A 25,873-nucleotide genomic window follows, 5' to 3' on the forward strand; every position below is an offset into this window, starting at 1 on the left:
CATTTGACATATAGCATCATCTACCCAATTACAAAATTGAACCTTTTAATAATGCCATAGTTGTTTTGAACCTTCATGAAATATTATAAAAGCTTTCTTCCCACAGAACACAGAATTTTGAAACTAAGCATTGGTAATTAGGTGTAATGGGTTGACCCTGGCTGAGTGCCAGGCACTCACCAAAGCCACTTTGCCACTCAGCTCCAAAGCTGGACAGGGAAAAGAGAATACAACAAAAAGTTAATGAGTTAAGGACAGAGAGAGATCACAAACCAAACACCATCTCAGGCAAAACAAGACAAATTGGGGCTATTAACTGAATTTATTACTAACAAAAGCAGAGCAGGATAATGAGAAGTAAAATCAAATCCTAGAAACACCTTCCTCCTACATCTCCCTCTTTCTGGGCTCTTCCTCCTTCCCTGCAGAGATACAGGATGACACTGAAGGGGGCTTATGGTCAGTTCATCACGTATGGCTGCTACCACTGCTCAGGGAGAGGAGTCTGTTCCAACATGGGTTCCCTCCCACAGCAGACAGCTATCTATGACCTTCTCCAGTGTGAGCTCACGGGCAACAGTTCTCCAGAAACTGCTGTAATGTGTGTCACTCTTCCACAGCGTACAGTTTTTCAGGCACAGCCTGCTCCAGCATGGGTCTGTCTTGGAGCCAGCTGGCCTTGACTCTGCCAGAAGCTTCCTGAAGCCACCCCTGTAGACCCCACTACAAAAACCCAGTCACACAAACCCCATACAACATGATTATTAGCTGCACGTAATGCAGAAGGCAGCAGCAATCTTACATTTTGCAAATCTGTCATTAGTTTTTATCTTTTCTTTGCAGTAACAAAAAGAGCCCTGATTCTGTGAAATATGCCAGACAGCATCCACCACAACCCAGTGCCTTTAGAGAAAGTGCTATCAATTACATATACATTCCAATTGTCACAGCTAAGCAATTTCTTAGACTAAAGGGATTCTGAGTGATTTCATGGTACAAGAAAAGATAGTTAATGTAACACAGAAAACTTACATTGTCACTTGAGGTGTCACATAGCAATTGAAAAGATTTCACTGCCCACTTGAAAAAATAAGAATAATCATGGAAAGGCTTCAGTGAAACAAAAATCTGTATGCCTCAGCATATAAAGGACTGGGGTTTTGTACAGAAAAAATCTCTGGGTCCATATATTCAGGTTTTTTTTGCAAAAAGAGCCCTAGAAACAGCAGTGCTTGGATTTAAATTGGATTTTGGAGGGCTCTTTTTCCTGTGGCAGACAGTCAGAAATCCTGCTGACTGTCCAATTTACAAGAAACAGACGATGTCATTTTGATAACGCTCCCTTCCAGGTTCACATATCGAAGTGTTCAGACAAATTCAGACTTTCTGTTTTCTGTGAAACATCCAGAAAGGTCAAGATACCAAAGACAGAAAGACAAGAAATAAAAGTACAGTACTTATCAACTCTGCATTTTAACATTAAGCTATGTGAGTGTCTGTGTTTATATTCTGTTATGTTCAGAAAAATACAGCATATATTCTTGATTCCTACAGGTGTGAAAAAATAGGGTTCAAAATCACATCAACAGGAAAATGTTGCAATTGTAGTAAAGCATTTATTTATTTTAAAACATTATTACATTGCTAGAACATTATTTCAAAATAAAAGCCATAATATATTCATTCAAAACTAGGCTGTTAGGCATATATATTTAAACTCTAATTTTCATACACACAGTGAAAGAAATTTATATTTTACAAGTAGCAATTTTTAATAGACTTATGAAAAATATGTTTAAAAATAACTGCCAAAATCTGTCTCTTTAAATATACAAAATACCCTTGGCTGTGCTGAAGATACCTCCCTTAAAAGCCAAAAATGCCTAAGTCAATAGCTGAGTCCACATCAAATCCTAGTGAAAACAGCAGTGACATAAAAATGTAAAAGCACTGTACAAAGGAAGTACAGCTTTTTTGTCTCAGTATTGTACAAATCTGGTTTTGTTTTAAAAATGTTTTACAAAAACTCCTATTCTGGAACTTAACATCCTTTCCTATGTGCAGGAAAAAGTAGGCCACTGACATTACCTCTATTTACTAAAATGTCTCCTCAGAATTGTGAATCAAAGAATTCAAAGGGAATTTTACCACTTATTTCAATGAAAGCAGGACCGAAACTTCTCCTCAGCATATCATTTAGTAATCTCTCCTGGTTTTCCACTGGTTTTATAATGCAAAATATTACAAATTCTTAAATACACTAACTGATGAAATCAGAACTTAAGTACTTCAGATTACAAGGCTGGTGTATGGATTAGTTCACTGTAAAACGGAGTGTTCAATTAAAAAACCCAATAGGAAATAATGCTGCATGCTTTTTAATTGAGAACCCTTTCTCTTCTCTTGCTTCCTTTAAAGTCCTTTCTGGCATTTTTTCTGGAATGAGCTTTTTAAGAAGGTGCGGTATCCTGGATCATCCACATATTCATTCTTAAAGCGAGAACTCAATACTCTCTGCCTTTTCTTCTCTCCCAAGATAATATCTGCTCCATAAAATGTGTCTTCAAATCTCATGTCAGAAGCTGTAGACTAAAACCAGACATTAATTACACATACATACAATTTTTATCTTTCCATATTTTGCATGTCCTATTCTGCATTAAATTCTCTATGTCTGTAGTGTTCATTGGAAACACGTAAATAACATCTGTTGTTAGTCTGGATTTTATCCAGGGATCACACAGTCATGATAATTCTAGGTGAATTATCATGAAATTTTCATGAAAGAAAACAGTGACATGGAAGTGATGCAACTGTTGGGCAGGTTTGATCCTAGCAGTATCATGTAATATTCACCACCTTGTATTATTCAGGAAATTTTGAATGCAAGGTACTATGTCATGGATGCCTGAAAAGAAGCCTGGGCACTGCCTAATTTGCAAAGAATTAGGGTCACAGTTTGGTCACCCGTCACCAAATTTACACCAGTGGGGAATCCCCACTAACAAAGCAGTGGAACAACAAACAACAAGCCATTTGGGTAGAATCAGAGGCAAAGTATTTTGGACCAACTTACACTGCTGGAGTCATGGAAGAACTCCCAAGATTAAGTAAAACATCATTTAGAATAAACTGGTGACTTTTACTTCAATAGACAGAAACAGGATCATAGGCCATCTTTAACTTACACTGTGTTCAGCACAAGGAGGGGAAGGAGCTGTTTGGCATGGCTTGAGGACTGACCTGTATATTTCTAAAACTGAAGGCACTAGTAAAAAATCATGCAGAAGTCTCAATAACTGTTGTGGTGCTTTTTAGTCAGCTGGCCAAATTTAATGATTTAAATCTATAGTTAACTCCTTAATGAAGTTAATATGCAAATAAATAAAAAGACATTGATTTCTAAAAAATAAATTTTAAAAACAATATAATAAACCCCATTGCTATTATTCTTATTATTACCCTGCATTCTAGAGAAAAAAAGTCAAGGTATGCTTTGCAAGTATAATAAAAAGCCCCATTAGATGGTTCTTTTAACATTTTCCAAGACATCTATCTTAACCCTAGTCAGGACACTGAAATATTTGTGCATTTATCCCAAATTCACTTACGTAAAGGTTTCTTGACCTAGAATATTTGACCAATGCACTTTACATCAGAAAAAAATGTCTTAAGAGAGGTAAAAACAGTCATCCCCCTCCAACAAATGTACGGAAGTACTTTCCCTTTTCAACCGCTATGAGTTACACTCTCTGTGAGGTTCAACATTTTTCCACTAGGCATACATACATAAAAATGTAGCTGGTGGATGTTGTTTGAAACAGCAGGAAACTTAAAAAAAAGCAGCAAAGATTTGGTTTTAAACCAAAGACTAGTGAAATGCTGATAAATCCTGCCAGCAACATTAATGAGTTTTTGATCAGTTATATGGTTTCTTACAAGAAGTTAATTGTCTTTTTATTAAATTAAGGCTTTTAAAATCACAAAGCTCTGAGAAGATGGAAAGTTTCTAAAAAACATTATCTGTTATAAGTAAACTGAAAGAACAGAATGTCTGTCAAATTAAATGTTTACTAACTTGGTCATTCCTGATCCCACAGACCAAGAAAACACCATGTCCCTTTTAGGAGAAAAGAATTATGTCTGACAACAGCATTTGCCTGTACTGGAAGAACAACTAACCATCTCACTAGCAAATGGAGAGATGATTGGGCTGATTTAGCCACTCTGAAGAGCACAGGCTTCACAAAACATGAGTCTGTGAGTCTGTTTAAACTGAAAATCCAAAATAAATCCTAGTACAGTGTTATTGGTCTTTTGAGCACATACACATATTACAAAGTTAACATCGGCAAATACTCACTAAACGTGCTTTTACTCTCTTAGGAAGCTCTTCATCCAGTGTATATATTTCTTCTCTCTTCATTACTATTTGAGAACCATCTTCAAACTCCACCTAATTGAAAAAAAAAAGAGAATTTGAAAATAAAATAATAATTACCTCTTGCAGGAAGTTCCTGGAAATATTTCCATATGAAAATATATATGTAAGCAAAGAAGACATATACAGACATTTTGCTATCTGTTTTAGCACAAAATTAGGCTGAAACATAAAAAATATTATTTCCTCAGAATTGCAACATATACTTCATTGGAAATAATATCTAAGCAAAAGACTTCAAAATCAGCACTGACACATACATAAGGAAGTAAAAGTTTTTAGATTAGGAATGCTGAACAGTTACAAGACAGGCAACATTAGTTTGCAGGAGTGACATATTAAAATGTCCTTGCGTCATTTTTATTTGTCTCTAATTCTTAACTTGCTTCTGATAAATAAAAAATTAATTTTAACATCCTGTGATTCAAGGTTGAGGAAGACCATGTCAAAAGAAAGTGTGAGTGACAACTAAGGAAATACCAGTTAACAGAATTTTATTGAATCTGATGGAATTTCTTTTAAATGCTCTGTTCAGAAGATGAAAAGCTTTATCATGCTTAGGTTTAGATTTAATCCAATATGAACCCTGTTAGCAGAAAATGAGAAAGGAAATGTAACTAGGTGTGAGGAATGTTAAAATGCTGAGGCTTTGAAGCATTTAAGCTTTTTCAGTAGCTGCTGATTTTTTCCTCTAGTTTAATACTTCATCTAACAGTTGTGAACTTCAGCTATTATCTGTGACTGCAGTTTAGCTCCCACAAAAATGCTAATTTAAATTTTGGTATAAAAATTAGAAGTCCCATTGTACATCCTCAGGTAATTTAATGAGACTATGTGAATGACAGCAGCACACTGGACTAGACGAATAAGCACATATATCAAACATAGGAGAATACTGACTTATCAAAAGTATTATTACAGATACAAATGAACAATCATGCATTTGAATTTGTAAATGGACTGTGTTTTTTTCAAATTAAAAGCTTGCTGTAGCTGAGTATGTCAGATTGATATGTGAACAGCTGAAAAATCCATATATCCATTCTCAAAAGCCAGGATACAGACTATGATCTATTAACTTCCTTAAAACCAATTTTTCCACTGCAACTAATAGGGCTGCACAAATCTGGAATGCATTTAAAATGCATAGAGGACACAAATGGATAATAAAATCACAAGAGTCATCCTTACTCCTTTCTGCTCCTGTTACTAACCCCATAAGCCTACTCTGTTAGCAGTATGTCAGAGGAACTTAAAGGTCAATTTGCCTTAAGCTTGTTTAATTAAATTATGGCAATCCAGGGTGCAAAAACAGTCTTTCTGCTATTCCTGCTCCTTCCAGCACAATGCATTTGGTAATATTTTTGCATATTACAGTTGGTAATAATGTTTTTTGCATCCCTGGTGAAAAAACTGGGTAGGAGATTGACATTCCATGTGATAAGAAAATCTCTTCTTAAATGGTCAGTATATTTGTTTTTACTCACAGTGTGCAGTAGGATGCAAATATTCCATACCAGAGAATGCCATGCTTGCAGTATGAACTATGTTGCACATTTAAAATGAAGAGTAAGTGCAAGTTCTTTAGGTATAATCCAGCATATCACACTGGAAATAATTTGCCTACACTTTGATAGTAAACACAAGAGCTTCTCTAAGACTTTCAATAGCATCATGATTCATGCAAAATATAAACCCACAATCCCAAATCGTTCCAATTCAATTCAGATTGCAGATCTTACATTTCAAATCATCATTTTATATGGTAAGTTATTTCACTTAGATTCTGCTGCTGTACTGTGTGATGTTACTATCTTCGTGAGATTTTTTCTACAAGCACATCATAAATCGAAGGAAAAACTGTCAGAAAGCAATTAATGGAGTGAATGGATAATTTAATAAATTCTAACTCAATTGCGAACTTCAATATCAGAAATCATCAAGAAATCAGCTGTAGATCACATTAATAATTTCACTTGAGCACCTGCTTCATTTGGCAGGTTTAGCTCTGCTTAGGGATTGTATAGGATACTGGCTGACAAATGAAAACTGTATGACACAAATTCTGGTGCATTTTGCCATAGCTCCTACATGCTCAAGTACTGCTGCATTTGTTACAAATGTCTGATGAACATGACAAAAATTCACAAAATTTTTCAACTAGAACAGATTTGCCTTATGAGATCTAAGAAATCATGCAAAAGACTGGGTAAGAGAATCCCAAAGGTGCAACACAGATCACAACAGATGACAATAAACCTTTGTTTATGTGTGAGTCCTGGGAGCTTTTAGATACTGTTTAGAAAGACCAGAGTAAGAACTGGCCTTGAAGTTAATCTTGCATCCTTCCTGTCATAAACTTTTTGCAATCTGTGGCTACAGGCAGCCTCCTCTCTCATCCTTAAGACGAAATACTTGCTTGTCTATACAGTTCTATGTATTGCAATATGGGCTCCCTCTAATCTTTAAACTCTGTAATTTCCCACCATTATACAGATTGTTAGAAGTAATTTAGCTGAGGAACTCTGAATCTTGCTGAGCGTCCACATGCTTATCCATTTTCCTTAAACAAAACAAATTTCATCATGTTGTTCAAGAGGTCTAAAATAAGACGTTTGTATTGACTACATCAAAATTCCTTCAAATATGAAAGACAACAACATTCATCTAATTTTCCTCACGGTATTCCTCAGAAGACTAGCTGCTCAAAAGATAAACAATTTGAAGATAAATGTTACTACAGAAAAATAATCTTCATACTTTATAAAGAACTTTCAACCTTCTCAACATAATACAGCTGCTAAATATAAGGGACGAGGTAAGATTTAGAGACTAGTTCAAGACTTTAGGCATTTGAGTGCTTGAATTCGATTGCAAGTCATTGGAAAAGTGAGAAGGTCAATGCAACAAGTAATTTGGTTTCCCTGTGCCTTAATTTATCTAGAGATATAACAGTAAATTTGCCATTTTGGTACAGTAATGTGAGGCCCCCTGATGAAAAGAGTTACATAAGTGAAAATTATTACATATATATAAAAGAAATGGATCTAGATTCTCATTCTTTCAGAAGCGCTATTATTATTGTGATTGTTTTATTGCAGTTTCTACCATTCACCTGGGTAATCAAAGCTGCTGACTGATTTCTCTCAAAGGCAAGCTCAAAAAATCCAGTAATTGTTAGTCTGAAATCAGAAGTCAGCTTTTCAGCTTTGCCTTCAGTGTTCAGTTCCCTTTTGCCTTTGCTGAGGATAAAATGCTCCTTTGATTAACTAATGAAAAAATGCCTCAGACAAATGAATGTTACATTTTTCTTCCTAGTGTCTCCCCTTCCAACCTTCTATGAAATGCCTCAGGTTCATTGCAGGCTCATACAATACTTAATTTTATGTCATTAATTGTACAATTAGCTGTGAACTTAAAAAATGAAAGCAAACAACCTGCAGAAAATAACAAATGTCATCTTTCAATCTTAATGTTTCACCTGTTTACCTGAGTTCTTAAAGAAAGCAAGTAATTTTCTGGATTTTGTAAGACCAAGTGAAATCTCTCTCCCAAACAGTGCACAGCACTTGCTACCATGTTAGCAAGTTTTACATATTAGTTAAAGTGTGGTAGCAGTTACAATAAGAATTCACGCTCCAGCCTTTCCAGTCTTCCTCTCCAAGTGTGGCTGGCCACTCCAATGCTAGAGCCAAATGAGCAATTTATAATAAAGACATCCTAGCAAGCGCATGGTAATAAACATAGATACTCACCTGATACATGTGAGCTGTATTTGTTCCCAGGTACTTTGCACCATACAGTTTTCCATCAGGCCATTTCACTTGGACAACCTCTCCCTCTGCAGGTGGACCCAGCCTTAGGCAATCTCTGCTCTATTTACAAAGAAGATGGATTCTCAAATCAGTGAGTGAGCCACTGCACTGAAATTACCAGTAAGATGCTTTTACAACTTGGTAATTGGAAAAGATTTATTACCATGCATGTTTCAAGTTTTATAATCCTGCTAACAGCCTAATGCTAATGTTAGCCCTTATGAAAATTAAATACTGACCAGAGAAACACTCTTTACAGCTTGATGCTGCATTGGCAAGACAACATACACATAAATCAGATAGCTATCAGCAACTATGATACACTTTGACCAAAATTAATTTCTAACACACACTGAAAATAAGGATCACTAAAGTGCAATTGCATATGAGAAAGCAAATGCTTTCTCTTTTACATATGCAAGTAGTTCATGTTTCGTTAACCGCAGCACATTTTTTGCTGAATGCTATCTTTGCTGACGGACACATACATGGATCAAACCATAAATGGTGAGAATGCCAGTGAGCTTTTTGCTTAGCTGATGGAGAAACAATAAAAGAATCCAAATTCTTGTGAAAAAAAATTGGGGGAAAATATTTTTTTCTGTAGAATATAAAGCACTTTTGTTCCAATGGTTTGGTCAACTTTTGTGCCTGACTTGTTGAGCATATCAGAGCATCAGTAGCTGCAACATGTTCTTCCCATATGTCTCAGTATGACCTACATGACTCATTTTCAGAGCACGCCAACCACACACTTGTAACAGCAGCTGCTCACATGAGGAAAAAAGAAAAGGACTCAAAAATGATGTGGCACATCTGGGCCCATCAATTCTCTGTTCAAATCCCCACTCCCACAAAGGCATCTCTCCTTCACAGTGACTACATCAAAAGACCTGTAATGTAAATTACTGCTAACTGAGTGGTATTCTCCTGGGTGTGAGAGGACTTAGTGACCACATTACCTGAGCTCATAAATGGCCTACAGTGGGAAGAGAGAAGATAAAGACAAGGACACAGGTATAAGGACTCAGTGACCTGGTACTATCTCAGGTTGCCACAATACTATCACCGTTTTCTTAGATTTAGATAGAATAACTTAGAAAAATATTTGTATTTTGAGTTGAACAATTCACTTCCAACAGAGGCCAATGATCATCATGACAAAGAACTCAAAATTTGGGAGCAAAAATGCACTCCAGTGATCCTGACTTGGACATTATCTTGATGTAATATCATTCTAGCCAAATCCAACCTTTATAAACTGATTTTAATCACATGTATCTTAATCCATGAGTTTGATTCAACATGGGATAAAAGAAATTAAAAGCTTTATTTTCACATAAACACCTTTCTACATGACAATACTGTCTCTGTCACCCCTCAGGTGTTTTGCAAAGGCTTTAAAATATAGCCTCTGTGTTTGCCCAGCAAAGGTTGCTGTGATAACCACACAAAGATATATCCTTTCAACATCAACACACAGTTGGAGTAGGTGGAATTACTGTATTACCCTTCCTAATACTTTTAGGAGAGGCAGGAGGAAAGGATGGCTGCTGCAGTAGAATAGTTATGACTTTGCAGGGGACAGGGATTACTAAATGCTATCATGGCTCTGACTATAAATTAAATTAGACTGTATTCTTAGTTGTTCTCTTCTTACTGATGACTGTCAAAGTGGTAATTGTCATTATGATGTTTCTTCCGCTATCTATTTATTGCAAAAGTACAAAAAAGGAGTCTTTGTGTCTTAAAATGAACTTTTAAAATGCATCATGGAATGGAATAAATATCCTGAAAAACAAACAATCTAACAACAATGTCAAGCCTAACATTAACTTTCCAAGAAAAAAAGCCCAGCATGAATTACTCCCTTTGCAACTTCCACAAGAAAAAATATCTCACAGACTCTAGGACAGCTAATGGAATTGCTCATTTGGAAAATTAAGAGTCCTCATGCAAATAACCAGACAAATGACAACCTCATTCTTCATGTATCATCACAATGTCTTAGTCTATGGAACAATATTTGGTAAATTGGTACTAGTTTTTATTAATTCCTACCAGAGCTCCTACTTTTTATTTTCATAGGATCATAAACATTTGAGATTATCTTTTTACTACACAAATAATTTTTACAATTTTCTTTCTTGGGAATGATAAGACCCATTTCTTAGATTGACAAAATGGCAAAAATGCAACCTCACTTTTTTCTCATATAACAAGAAGTCAGACAGCATATGGTTGGTAGAGCAATCCTTCAACATCCCCATACCAGCTGTAAATAAGATACAGCGTGGGCTCCATCTACATTCAGCTTGTAAACCATGCACATTTCCCATAAAATTACATAATATATTTCCATCTTTAGAGAAATGGACAAATCATGGCCATCTGTACTGAAAATACAATTCACTTATATGTCCAGTTTCACATTCCTGCTGTTGCAGAGCTCAGAGCTCTAACTCCAACCATGACTAGCTGTCCCTAAAGATGAATACTTCAAGGCCTCCCTGGACCATTAATCCAAGCATTCAACAACTCTCACAGTAAAAGAGTATTTTCTTAAGTGAAGAAAAATCCTGTGTTGAGGAATTTCCTGTGTTTCAGTTGGTACCTGATGTCTTTCTTCCTGTCATTCTGCATCACCCAGAAGTGTGTGGCTTTATCCTTTTTACTTCTCACATCACATGTTGACATATTTGGATAAGATCCTTCTGAGTCTACTGCTCTCCTGAACAGTCCCAGCTCTGTCAGTTTCCTCATATCACAGATGCTTCAGTTCCTCCATCACTTTCATATCCTTTTACCATATTTGTTCCTCTATGTCCACACCCTTCTTATACAGGTAAGACCATAATTAGACACATTACTGCAGATATGGTCTCCACAGTGTTAGGTTTACAGCTATTCAAAGAGACACTTCAAGAGCATAACCTGTAAGTAATAATAATAATTCTGAATGTTTTCTTTTTTATTAAAGGTAGTACTTTCTTAGTTTAGAAACATTTATTTTGGAATTCATTATATACACTAAACTAAAATAGTATGCAATCTATTTGCAATAGATTTTGGAAATCCATTTTGAAATACTTGGGTTCTCTTCTATGCTGTCATGAAGGAATTAATATGTAGAGCATTGCAGATAAAGAAGACATTTCTTCTATTTTTCTTCTGACATTCTGTTGTTTTTACCAGAGAGGTTGGTTTGATTTATTAAGGCCAGACACAGAATTTGCAAGTAACAAATCCAACTGCAGTGGCAGATGATGGTTCACACAGACTAGGAACTGTGGAGTCACACTAAGAAAATATCAGGAAGATTGCACCTGAAGCATGCACTGGAATCCAGGAACTTGAAATGTTGCGATCATGACACTTGAAGAAAATATCTTCAAATACATTCAAATGCTTTCCCCTAAATTAAGGCAAAGAGGTATAGATATTCTGGTCTAAGATGAACTTACTAACTATTGAGACTATTTTCCTAGGCCATTAAAAACTGATGTACCTTGGATGCCAAAAATTTCATTTCAACAATGTTTCCCTGATTATTTTGTTATTAAATCAGCTATCTCAAACTCAATATTTTTTTATTAATTGTAAGACTATAAGAGCTTTTGACTTCTTTTAGATTTCATCCAAAGGAGCCAACTGAAAACAAGTATCTACCCTCTGAACCTCTATATGGGCTTGCAGGATCAGTGTTCCTTCCACTGTAAGCCAAGCACAGGTTTGACTCCACCTGATGAACTTGAAAAGGTACCAGTCTATGAGCCCTGGTGATATGCAACCTAGAGTCCAGAGGGAACTGGCTGGTGCTTTTCCCAAGCCACTCTATCATATTTGAAAATTCAGAGTAGTCAGACAAAGTTCTTGGTGACTGTAAAAGGCAATATCTTTTCTATTTTTTAAATGAGAAGAAAGTAGAGTCAGGAAAATACAGACCTTTGAGCTTCACCTCTGTGCATGAGACGATCAAGGAGCAGATTTTCCTGGAAGCCATATTAAGGCACATGCAAGACAAGGAGGTGATCCAAGACAGCCAGCATGGCTTCGCTAAGGGCAAATCATGCCTGACTGATCTAGAGGCCTTCTGTGATGGTGTCCTGGTTCTGGCAAGGACAGGGTTAATTTTTGCAGTAGCCAGGATGGGCCGTGGATAGGGCCTGGAGGTTATTCTATATAGCCTCATGTCATTGCTGGGCACAGGGGAAGCAACTCTCTTCTGTGGAGAAGGAGTTCCTTCCAGTCACTGTGGCACAGGAAGCTGTCTGGTACTGTCTACTGCTGGGGAGAGCACTGGTCATTGTATCTCAAAAAACTTGTTTAAAAATAAGAAATGTGGCCAATATGGCATCTTTTAGGGGAGGTATAAACCCAACAGTAGACAAATATTTAAAACTGCTGCAGAAAACAATAATAATCTCATAGAAAACCACCAACACACGTCTATTCAAATCCAGGGGTCCATCATATCACCTGGCTCTTGTTAATGGTTTGGATGACAGGTGATTTCACCCTAACTCAGGAGAGCATACATGAGGTGTGATGATGAAGATCCCCAGCTTGATCCTGCAATTGATAACTTAGACTAGTGTGCTTGCTTTCAAAGCTGCTCTTTGCCTCCCCTCATACATAAACATTCTGTAAAATGTCTCCTATCAGAATGAATAATATCAATATTTAATTAGATCAGATCAGAGTGGGAGATCAGTAAACTCAGTTCTGATATCTGTGCTCTTACAGTGAGCTTACTAGGGGAGAAAAGAATAAAACATTACAAGGTAAAAAACATTTGCAATCCATAAGTAGGAAGTCTGAAGACCTTTCTCTAAAGCTAATGACTATTCCTGAGACATTTTCCTGAACATGGCTCTAAAAATTCATATATATAAAACAACCCCAATACAGTAAAGATTAAGATTTCTTTCCTATGCATGAAAAGAGAAGGCCAACAACTTGAAAAGATGTTGAAGAAAAAAAATGTATGGCATACAATATTAAATGTGAATATTTTCTGCAAGTGGCTCCCTCTTGAAGGTTACTCATATTGACCACTAACTCATCTGAATAAGCATAATTTTTTTTATTACTGTGTTAACGCAACTCCCTTTTTAGTGGGGCAGAGGAAGCCACAGAGGCTGCTTCTGACAAAGAAGCCCATCAGAACTTGTACTACGTCCAGCAGAGCCAATCTCTAAAGGCTGTGACGATTGACACATTGGCTGGCCCAATTAGAGAAGTTAGAAAAACCTCTGTGATGACATATCTAAGAAGGAAAGAAGGCATGCAATTCCTCTTTCTCCCTCTCCTTGGAGGGGTGGGGGAGGGCCCAGCCAGGCCATGCAGCCAGGAGCCAGCCCGGTGCTGCAAGCAGCCCCGAGACTGAGGCTATGAGCAGCCAAGGCCAGAAGCAGCTTCTGCCATCCCAATCTGTGAGCGGCCACGTGGCCAGAAAATGCAACTGGGGTGGCACCACGTGGTGGCTGCCATCTCAGCATGGCTCGCAATTAACTTTACTCTCTTAGCTACTTATAGCCAGCTGTGCTGTGGACAAAAGGGCAGAAGCAGCGGCAGCAGCTTTTCCTTTTCAATGGCCTACATGAGGGAAGGCACTGAATGGAGCCAGCACTGCAGTGGCTGGCACAGTTCCCGCAGCTCTGGCAGGGACCATGTGACTGGCAGTGAGAAGCATGGAGAGCAATTCCCCGATGTGGACCCTGGTTGGGATCAACCTTTCAGTGCAGCAGAACTCTATAGAAACTTTCCAGTTGATACAGCTTGAGAATAAATGAACCTGTGGACAGCAATTCTCTCCTGAGTCAGAAAAAAGGAAAAGGTGAAAACATGTGGGCGCAACAATATGGTGACACTAAGGTCAGTGAAAAGGAGGGAGGGAGAGGAGGAGGTGCGCTCAGGTGCGCTGAGATTCTTCTGCAAGCCAAGGTGAGGACTATAACACAACAAACTGTTTCCCTGTAGTTCATAAAGTGCATGAAGGGATGCAGCATTCACCTGCAGCCCACGAGAAAAAGGAGCTCGCACTGGAGTGTGTGGATGCTGAAAAGCTGTAATCTGGTGAGAGTCTGGAACAGAGAGAGAGAACCCTTGCTTCCAGAGACAGAGGAAGAGGACCCTTGCTTTTACACTAGAGCACCTCATCCTTAAAAACTACATCCTGTGAACTAATGGCCTAAGAAAAAAATAGTTGTTGGATAACTGCTTTGGCCATGGGAGGGTCAGGTGGCATGGCTACTCATGAAAATTAGAACCATGTTGGAGAAATTCACAGAGAACTGTCTCCTGCAGGAAGGATCCCACAGCATAGCAAAAGAAACTCTCCTTAAGTGAACTGAAGGAAGACTTTTAGAAGTGACAGACTGACTGAAAACCACGTATTTGTCCCCCTGCACTGTCGGTGGGAAAGAAAGAAGGGCTGGGGGGGAAAGTGTGCTAAATGTTTATTTTAGTTTTCATTATTCTCTTTTATTTCTGTCAATTAATTTTTTCTTTACACCTTTTAAGTTTTTGAACATGTTTTGCCCTTAAAGTTTTTCCTTCACAATCCTTACCTCAAGTCATGAACACCCTTTAATTTCTGTTTTCCTCTCCTCCGCTCAACTATAGCAGAAGAGAATGAGTCAATAATTTTTCATGGGTGCACTGGCATTTAGCCAATGTCAAACCCATGACACTTATATCACTGTCTACAAACCTGAGGTTTACATTCATCAACTGGCATAAATTTAAAGTAAATTTTTATACAGGTAGAATAACCTCCTCTTTTTCTAAACCATTTAATTCTTTTGGAATGAGTTAAACAAGTTTCAAATCTACCATATCAGTAACATTCTTCCACCCTACTCCCAGGGGGATGACTCTACAAAATCCGTAACACAGAGCAGTCAACTGTCATCAAGCATTAACTAAGAAAACAAATCCAGCTGGCACCTTTTTCTTCAGGAGTGTTTTAACTGAGCAATCCCAATCCTGTGAACAACTGCAGGAGCTACTGTTTTATCTTCCTCAATACTAATAGAACTGTTTATCTATTTAACTGGCAGACACTGTACTGAGGTTTGTTATTTTTCAAATTATTCTGGTTTAGACTGTATTCAAAATAAATTATTTTTGTTTGCTTAAATTGTATTCAAATTACGGTATTTTCTCAGTGTCACCTAACAAACATTTCTGCGTCACCTTGACACTCCTGGCTTTCACTTCCTGATTTGCTTTGTTTCAAAAACAAGATACAAAATGCTCCACTGTTTATTGAAATTTGTTGTCAAATACCACTGATGGTATAATTGACATAAACAACGCAGGTTAGAAGTGGTTAAGTGTGACTCTTGCAATAGGTTTTGTGAACTAGTATGTACTTCTAATCTGTTTTTTGCTGTATGGCATTGTAAACACAGCAAGAAAATAAAATATACAGAAATTTAATAAATTATTTCACTTAATGGTAATGGATTAGAATAAAAATACACAGAGCCTGGCTGGGATTATTTTTCCTGAGATGCTATCAGTTTAAAGATAGTTGAAATGTTAGCTCAAACATGCTATTTGTAACAATTATTTTAGCTGAATGTATTTCTCATCTTTCAAAGCCACTCATTATTTCTGTATCCTATGACACCGCAACCATCTAGGAAGACATATTTCAATCACTCAACAGCAGTTTTCCAGAAAGACTGTGTAAGAATCCAGTTCATAGTGCTGCCACAGCTTTCTGTATTAGAAAGTTCTTCCAACTTTCCAACAGTATGTTCTTGTCCATGCAATCAAGCAAGATGTAATGGCAAAAGGCAGAGGTAAGCAGAAGCTTGGCTTCAGCCCCACAGTATGCCTGGTGAAAGAGATCCTTTCTGTATTGTTCCACCCCTGCTGCAGAGGGGCCATGGCACAATATTTTAATCCTCCTCCTGGCGGACTGAAAGCTCATAATCCACCCCTGAGGTTACAAAGATCAGAGAGAAGCAGATATTAAAAAGACTGACTAGAGAAAACTCAGATTCTGTAATTGCACTAAACTTGACTTTCCTATCTATCTACATATTATTTTTACTCTAAATCATGCTGTGTTCATAAATTTATACATATTGTTAGAATCAATCAGAGACACAGAAATTGTTCATTTTCTGTCATCCCCGGCATTTCCTAAATATCTAAGAATAGTTCAAACCTTACTGTTAGTCTATCTAACCACAGTTTGCACAGAGAAAGCCATTGTATTGACTTTTATCCTAGAAATGTCATGGTTTCTGAAAAATAACTTTAAATTAATGCACAGTCTCCAAAACACTGAAAACCTCTGTCCTATTCTATTTGAGACACTGAAATGCACTTTACAGCAAACTGCATTCATAACACATTAATTTAAATTTAAAATAAATTAGTATTCTTCTGTTAATCACAAAATTATCAGTAACTTCTCACAACACAGACAAAACACACTAACTACAACTGATTTTCACTGGTAAGACTTAAAGTGGGTTTCTAGTCCCTAGATTTTAAACATGAAAAAGTAAGAAAAAATCCCGGCCTGATTATTTGGCTTTTGCACAGATACAGTCTTCATGGTTACTCCGGCTGAACTGCAGGATTAGCTATTATATTTTCCCCTTAAATTAGGATCTGGGTTAAATTTACTACCCTACCTCATTGCTACTAGGGTACACATAATGAGATAGTGCTCCCTGTACCACCAACAGAAACCAGATGAAGATGGTTCAACATAAAGGAGTGCAGAAGCAAGCACAAGGTTGCCATAAGATCAGGAAACAGCCTTTCCAAGGCCATTCTGTAAAAGAACTTCATCCAAATTTTCTTCTCTGACTACATTCCTTAAGCTAATATTAATTTTCAACACGAATGCTAGTGATTAAGCTTCCACAGTCCTGCACACAGGTGATTGTTTCATAAAAGGAGCATGACAAATGCAATTACAACCAATACCTCAAATTTAGAAAAGCTGACCATACAGAAAAATACCACATCACAACTGCAAACACTGAATATACCTACCAACACCATTAAAGTGCAAGTGAAGAAACAAATTGTGGAAAATCTCTGAAACATCCACTAATCTCAAGAGACTGCCGAACTGTTTTTCCTTCCAAAGCTGATAGGATATACTAGTTGATGCAAATTTTTAGCACCACAAAATTAGGTCTCATATGTTCCAAGACAATCTGAATGGAAAGGAGAGTGGTAGCTAATTTGTCACAGTCAGATTTTTATCTAAACAGGAACAGCAATTTACACAGTGCATTAGCATTTGAAAGAGAAGGCCTGATTCCCAGGAGTGCCGTTCTGGGCTTGAATTGATATAAATTCAGTGAAATCACGAGATTAACAGAATAGTTACTGTAATTCAACAAATTTAGCTTTGAATCACGAAATGGAGTATAAAAATACTTTAAATTGACGTATAATATGTTGTCTTTAAAATATTACTGAATGTTCTCCTACAAAGTGAATATATGCTTTTACAAAAGAAAACTGGAATATAAATGGGACCATGCATTCTCACATAAATCTAAAAATTTCTTATTTTCTATCCAGCCTAGAAAGTTACTATTTTAACCATTGCATTGCCTTTCAGTGAAGTGTTAATAATATAAATTCATGCATAATGCTAATTGATAGACACAGTGTCCCAGAAGACAACAACTCATACTACTGCAGAATGCAACTTAGGATGTCCAGGGTGGTACTGGGCATTGCAATAAGGCACAGAAGAGAGGACACTAAAGGGTACAATACACTCTTACGGGACAAAACTGAGTGTCAGCAGTAGGAAGCTGAAGTTGCCAAGGACACCCAGATGTCTAATTAGCTATGAGGAACAAGGGATCTGCAGCGCAGCAGAAAATCCTATCTTATGCTTACACCAAAGTCAGATGAGACTGAACGCTACAGTAGTGCCTCCTATCCTGCCCACCTGTATATTTGCTCCTTGTAAATCCGTTACAGTTGGACGAGTACAAAGACCAGCTCATGTGCTGCTCCTGCCCCCTCCTTAGGATGCAACACAGACACGAAGGAAAATATGAGTCTGCCAACACACTTCCTCCACTGACCTCCTGTAAGTCTGGTAATAACCTTCTTCTGCACTACAGTATTGTAAACTAACAGATGAAAAATTTCTACAATTCCTGGATTTCCTCAGAAAAGAGGTGGGAGGTGAAAAAACACTCCTATCCCAATCCCAGCAGTCCCACCTTACCTCAAAGATTCCTGTGCAAATTCTAGTGATTTCACCATGCTCTATAGGCTCATCACAGCTGTACTCATTGTGGTCCCATGCAAGGGCACACATTGCCTTTGCAAGCGCAAGAAATGTTGCAATATATTTCTTTCTCTCACCTGCCTCACTGCAAAGTCAGCCATCTTATCATGAACTGCAAAGTAATGATTTATCTTCCATTTTGTTTCTCCTACAAGGCATTATGCATTACCTCTCCTGTGAGGCATTAACTTCAACTCATCTAACACCATTATTGTTAGGATCCATAAAGCATTTCATCATAAAAGAAGGCTATTCTACAAGGAAATGGTACAAAGATAATACTTCTGTTTGAGGCTTTAATTTGCCTATTAGCTGTTCAATATTCATTTTTTATGCTTATCTATTAAGTTGCCTGTCTTCCTGCTATAATAGGAAATAATAAAGCAACAGAAAAATTATTCGTATTCTCCATAATAAAGTGAAAGTGATTCACCTAAATCAAGAGTCATAGTACTGTACAACAAGTTTTAGATTAAAATAAGACTACTACATCTGTTGATGCTTTGTAGTTTCAAGAGTTAAATAATGGAATAAAACCATTTAATCTGCAGCCTTAGACCTTAGTTTTTGGTTTTGAAATAGCTTGATTTTAACTTTTTCAAAACAGGAAATAATTTTTATTAGTATCCAGAAGATGCAAACAATTATTCACATGTAAAAACCATACCATTCTGTGTATCAGCATTTGTAAATCTAGTGAAAAGTTCACAACTACAAAAATGTGTTAAAATAAATTTTCTCTGTTCACAAACTCAAAGTAAATTCTTCATAACATATATAAATATTAAAATTATTGGAGTATTTCAGAGAACAAGAATGTAAAATCCTATACAATCTCTACAAATCCATCAAGCCAGAAAAAGAAACCTATGTTTTTTCTGAAATATGTAATGCAGCTCTCAAATTTGCTTTCCAAAATTTTTCAGAATTACTAGTCAATGATCAAATCATACAACTTGCTGAGTAGTGAGTTTAATTACACAGCAATATTGTAATGCAGCAAAAAACAAATGTACCAGCCCAACATGAATTGCACATTATTGAGTTTACAGACTCAATGTCACAGCTAAGAAATTTTGGAAAGCTGCTAAACCAATTATAATTCATGATGTGGCTTTTCGCACATCACAAAAACAATCCCCACTTTTGACTAAGTTTATACCAAATACAATCTAGCCTCTTGCTACCTTCAGAAATGAATTACATTCCTACTACACATTCTCAGAAATTGCTGGTGATGGCAGTACTGGAGTGCACCCAAAATCTATGGATTGCCTAGGAAATTCAGCCATTCTAATTTCCTTACCAATTTTTACAGATGTACATGTCATTATAATAAAACTTGAACAATAAGCAATTATTGTATGCCAGCCATCAAATGGATCTTTCACAAAGATGCAGTAAATACTCATCTACTACTAAAACTACAATTTAAAACTTTGATTTGAACAGGTAGACAAGCAGGAAAGAGTTGTCAGAAGAATAAAGAGAAAAAGGTATACAGAAGAGAAATCACTAGGAAAAAATGCTGGAAACTAGTCAGGAATTCAGTAATTTATAATGTCAGACAAGGTTGATAGAAGAAAAGTAACGTGTCTTCTTTGTAAGACACATTGTCAGAAGGGAATGACTAGGGACTGTGTTCTTCTGACAATTCCCTTGGGAATTACTGGGCTAGAAGTAAAACTTCTGCTTTTTTAACATACAGATGGGCATTAAATGGGCTCTCAAGACTTACATGCTAGCCCAGTATCTCAAAATGTCTATTGTTCAAAAAGTATGGCTTTTCAAAAGCAGAGGTAAATGTATTAACATAACAGATACTGAGAAGCTGACTGAGTATCCCATCTGCAGACACACACTTCCTGCACCCATGGAAGTCAGTAGTCATGGTCAAAGTCATTAGAGAGAAGTTCCTGAAAACAAGTAAGATTTTGTTATTGAAACTACATCCTGAGCACTGACACTCACAGCTCTTAAAAGCAAGCTACCTTTTCTAATCTGCTCATGCAAAAAGTCCCACAAAAATAATTTCACATTACAGTTTTCTACTAGTATTCCCTTTAGCTGGCCTGGAGAAAATAAGTTTTGAAAAACTGTCCAGCTAAATCCCAGTTGTTCTGCATCTCAAAAGAGGAGGAAGTAAATCTGTTCTCTCATTTATCTAATAATGCACAATTGTTTTGGGACAATCTGTATTCATCCTAACTTATTCACCTGTAAATTACCCCAATTAGGTCCCCTTGTCTCAGGTAATTATTAAGGCTATAAATGTCTTCACAGTTTCAAATGCCTGTGAAGGATATTGTGGGCAGGAAGGATCATGTAAGGAAGTCCATGATAAGTCAGTAAGACCATGATGAAAGCAGACAGAATTGGCAGCTTTACACACACAGTGTATAGAGTATATGCGTATACAGTAGAGTGCATATACAATGGAGTGGGTCATGTGATATAAAAACTTTCACTTCATAATTTTGCAGGATATGAAGTGAGCATTTGCTGCCTGGAATAGTAGAGGATTGCAAAGAAATCCTCATGTAAAATAGTTGTGGGTTATTTCATTAACAGATTCTTAAACTACATTGCTATCACACTGGCAAGTTTCTCTTAAGATACTAGTAACTAAAATGTGGGGCTTTTTCTGTTCTTTTTTTAACAAAGAAAGCAAGGAATAACAATTTTAGATGCTGTAAAATCTATGTGCACATGGTAAGAATTTGTAGCCTTTGTAATAATTTCAGTAAAGTACTTTGGTTGTCAGAGTTCTCAAGAGGCCTGTTCTTCTCTCTCCTGAGAGTGGCAAATTTAAAGTATTGATAGACACAGAAAGACAGTTTAATCTCCTCATTTTCTCTTCACACTGAGGGCTTTCTTGGGTCCACTGCTGCAGGAAGGTACTTGAAATAAGTATCAACAAAATTCTGTTAAGGATTCAAGTATCACTGCTGGTACGTTAAAAAATTAACTGCTTGGTGGTGCTTTCTTCATGCTTGATTTTTTTCTCAAGATAAGGTGGCATCCACTTAAAAAGAACTGGCAGGCCAAAAAAAAAAAAATTAAAGGAAAATGCTGGATGGAGCAATGTGACACATGTAAAAATGAACTGAAATTATCTCTGAACAGAGAGATCCAGCTGGAGCTCAGGAAAGAAAGGAGAGTTTATCACCTTAACAAGAAGAGGCAGCCAGCTCAGCAGAACTACAAGGATGTTGTGAGGTTATGCAGTGAGAAAATTACAAGGGCCAAAGCCCAGCTAGAATGTAATCTGTCTACTGCCATAAAAGACAATGAAAAATGTTTCTGTAAACATTCACACCAAAAGGAAAGCTAAAAGGAATCTCCATCCTTAACTGGATGCTGTGGGAAAACATAATGACAAAGAATGAGGAAAAAGCAGAGGTACTTAACCACTTTCTTTGCTTCAGTCTTTAATACCACTTGTCCTGTGAGAACCAGTCCCTTGAGCTTGAAGATGGGTAGGCAGCAGAATGAAGCCCCAACAATCCAACAGGAAATGGTCAGCAACCTACTACACCACTTAGACACACACAAATCTATGGGACTGGGTGGGATCCATCCAGAGGTACTGAGGGAGCTGGTGGAAGAGTTTGCTGAGCCATGCTGCATCATTTACCAGCAGTTCAAGGCTAACTTGGGTGGTCCCATTGAATGGAGGTCGACAAATGTTACACCCATCTTCAAGGTGGGTCAAAATGTGAAATCAGGGAACTACAGGCCTGTCAGACTGAGCGCCAGGGAAAGTGGCACCTTCCCTCAGTGCCAAGGAAAGTCATGGAGCAAATCATCCCAAGTGTCATGAAACAGCACGTGCAGTACAATGACACAATGAGGCTCAGCCAGCAGGGGTTTCTGAAAGGCAGGGGCTGCTCCATCAACAGCATTTCCTTCTGTAACAAGGTGACCTGCTTAGTAGATATGGAAAAGGGGATATATGTTGTCTGCCTGGACTTTCATAAAGCTTTTAATGGCATTTTACACAACATTCCCCTGGAGAAACTGTTTCTGTGGTTTGGGCAGGCACATTGGTCACGGAGTAAAAAAGCCTCCTGGAAGTCTGGGCTTAAATTAGTAGTGGGTGCAATTACATCAGCTGGGAGCTGGTGGTCAGTGGTGGTCCCCAGGGCGCAGTACTAGGTCCTGTAGTTCTGTTCAATAATTTCACTGATGACCTGGACAACAGGATCAAATGAATGGTCAGTTATTTTACGTGATTGCAAAACACCAAGTTGGGTGGGAGTGTTGATCTTCTGAAGGGAAGATTCTGTGATTGTGTAAGGCTCTGCAGTGGGATCTGGAATCTGGACAGGCTGGATTGATGGGCCAAGGCCAGTGGTGTGAGGTTCAACCACAATAAGTGCTGGGTCCCTTGAGTCACAGTAATCCCAGACAGCATTATAGAACATCAATGGCATCCTGGCCTGTGCCAGCAATGGTGTGGCCAGGAGGAGGACCAGGACATGGATTGCCCCTATACTCATCACTGGTGAGGCCACACTACAAATCCTGTGCTCAGTTCTGGGCCCCTTGCTCCAAGACTGACATTGAGGTGCTGGAGTGTGTCCAGAGAATTGTGATGGAGCTGGTGAAGGACCTGGAGTACAAGTCCTGTGAGGACTGAGTGAGGCAGTTGGGGGTGTTTAGCCTGGAAAAAAGAAGGCTCAGGGGTGACCTTATTACTCTCTACAACTGCCTAAAAGGAGGCTATAGGCCAGGTGCCAGCTGGTCTCTTGTCCTAGGCAACAAGTGCTGCCTTGTGAGATGTGATCTGAGATGTGAGAAAATGCCCTCAGGTTGCCTTAGTGAAGGTATAGATTGGAAATGAGGAAAAATTTCATCAAAAGAGTTATCAAGCACTGGAACTGCCTGCCCTGGTTGCAGTCAAAAGGCATGAAGAGATGGCACTTATGGACATGGTTTAGCGGTGGCCTTGGCATTATTAGGTTAATGGTTGAACTCAGTGATTTTAAAGGTATTTTCCTACCTATATGATTCAGTGAAAATTAATTTCCCATTCCTGCTTTTGACAGCTGTAATGCCTTAACCAGAACTAATACATATTTTTTTAAAGAGGATGCTTTCTGGATTTTATCAGAACCTCAAAAAATTGCCAAATTGTGGTTCTGCAAAAAATCCTTGTGAACTCCTGAATACAGGATCAATTGTTCTTCCAAACACATCTAATTTCATCAACACTTAATATGCTCTTACTTTTAAGGAATAATTTCAGCAGCATTCCATAAGCTACCATGTTAAAACAATGTAATTTGATTTATAGATTTTAGTAAGTGAATTCACTCTGGGCTGTGGACATGACTACCCACAGTGCAACTTCACCTTCTCAATGGATAACACCAACATTTATACACTTGCAAGTAAACTAAAACACAGTGTGGTTATGTCATGGCAGCAATTACACTCATTTTTGTTCACCTAGTTTTCTTCATAACCACCAGGTGAACCCACGACAATGAAGAATTCTCTGTAAACTCATCACTGAAGGACCAGGGCACTTAAGAGGGCAAGAGCCTAGAAGGATGTTTGCTGCTTCAGGAGATGTGTGCTCAGCTGTCCTGTAATCAGACCTCTCAATAGACTCAAAGCGAGCTTCACTCCACAATTATTTTTTTTTCTTCCTTGCAATCAATATAATATGGTGGTATCCATCTCCCCCAAACATGGATACTGCCTAAGCCTCCCTGTTCTTCTGTGATTTTAGTAAGGTAACATGGGAACAACTTCATCCAAATCTTACACGTATATGTATATAAAACATATTGGCAGCCACAATATATACAGAAACAAATAAATCTTCTAGCTATATACCAAGAATAATAACTTCTAGCAAAATTCTATGATATGCCAGTGCAATAGCCATTAGGTATCAAAACAAAAAAAACCCAAACTAACAAAAAACAAAACAAATAAATGAACAAACCAAACCAAACAAACAAACAAAAAATGAAGGAATTGTGCAATACCCTCCCCTAAATGATGAGACCAAAGAACTCATGATTATCCTGATGCATAATCTGTGAACTGACATCTGGCCTACTGGTCAGAACAGTAATGCTCTTGGTGCTGTGCTAGGGCCTGTTTGACAAGTTACAGAGCATTAATACTTCAAGTGGCAAGTGGCACACATAAATGCTGTCTGTTGGTATCAGTTACTCAGGGTTGCAGTATATGCACTCCCTAGTTGTGTCCATGCATCATTAAACTAACCACGAAAGTTGTCATCTCATGTCCTTTAAGATGTCATGTACTGTCCCCCTTACTGAAGTCTTGCCATGAACTACAAGAGGGATTTGTCCTGCTGTTGCTTCCAGGAGTAGCCATGTACTTCTTTACACCTCTAACACCTTCTGGGTTGAAGGAAAACAGGTTGGTGAGCATACTGGACAGCTAACTCATAGGTTTAAACCCTCTAATTGAGGAGTAATTAGTCTAAGAAATCAGGTATAACACTCAAGAAATAAATAATGTTGAAATTAAAAAATCTAAATATGTGTCTACAGTTAAAACACTTAATAACTTCCCACCTCATATATTTAGTAAATGCTAACACAAACCAAGAGAAATACACATGAGAAGAGATCAGTGTATACCCTGATTTGGTTGTTATTGAATACAAAGATAGTTTCATGAGGCTTCAAGACTGAACTTTTGCTGCTCCCTACCTTCCTTCTAAAAAATAAATCACCGTGTCCAAACATTGGAATTCTGGTTTATTGTGAGCTGAACTGAAATTATGTAGTGGATTCAGCACATCCTGGAAGAGCAAAAAGCTCCTGCTATCTTTGTGAGCTGGTTGAAAAGTGAAAACAGATTAGAAAAATAAGTTCTTCAACAGGCAGCAACATTTCTTTTACTCCAGATTTGATGAACAAGTCCTCCCAGCAGGACTAACACCTGATACGCACCTTGTATAGATTAGTAAGTTTTAGTCTGAGAAGAAAAGAACCACTTTCTTCAGCAGTTCCAGTAGCTGCTGCAGGTATATTGTCTAATGAAAATACAAGAACATTTCTCTAAGAAATGTGAAATTTGTTTGACGTTTCCATCAAACAATTATATGTTGTTCATCCACTATCTGTGAAGCACTGAGGCATATCCAGACCTGATTAAATTTATTCTTAGCTCCAGATCAGACTTCCCCACAAGCATTTCTTCACCTTTGCCTTACCAAATCCTTGATGCAGCACGCACACAAAAGGGGCTTCTAATAACAACATAGCCACATAAACTTAGTATCTTGATCATCCTAAATCAGAATGTCAAGATCATTGATCATTAACAGAG

At 37.6% G+C, this 25,873-nt stretch overlaps 1 protein-coding gene across 1 annotated transcript in view; it reads right to left on the minus strand.

The window, feature by feature from the left end:
• Positions 1-1,524: 1,524 nt before the first annotated feature.
• Positions 1,525-25,873, minus strand: part of KDM4C (lysine demethylase 4C) — a 252,607-nt gene continuing 228,258 nt past the window's right edge. The window contains exons 20-22 of the mRNA XM_059492547.1: positions 8,197-8,316; positions 4,364-4,456; positions 1,525-2,589 (exon numbers count right to left, since the gene is read on the minus strand). Of these exons, the coding sequence (XP_059348530.1) occupies positions 2,413-2,589; positions 4,364-4,456; positions 8,197-8,316 (390 nt within the window). The 3' untranslated portion in view covers positions 1,525-2,412. The remainder of the gene's footprint in view (positions 2,590-4,363; positions 4,457-8,196; positions 8,317-25,873) is intronic.

The sequence above is a fragment of the Ammospiza nelsoni genome, chromosome Z (assembly GCF_027579445.1).
Source record: "Ammospiza nelsoni isolate bAmmNel1 chromosome Z, bAmmNel1.pri, whole genome shotgun sequence".
Classification (NCBI taxonomy): Eukaryota; Metazoa; Chordata; class Aves; order Passeriformes; family Passerellidae; genus Ammospiza; species Ammospiza nelsoni.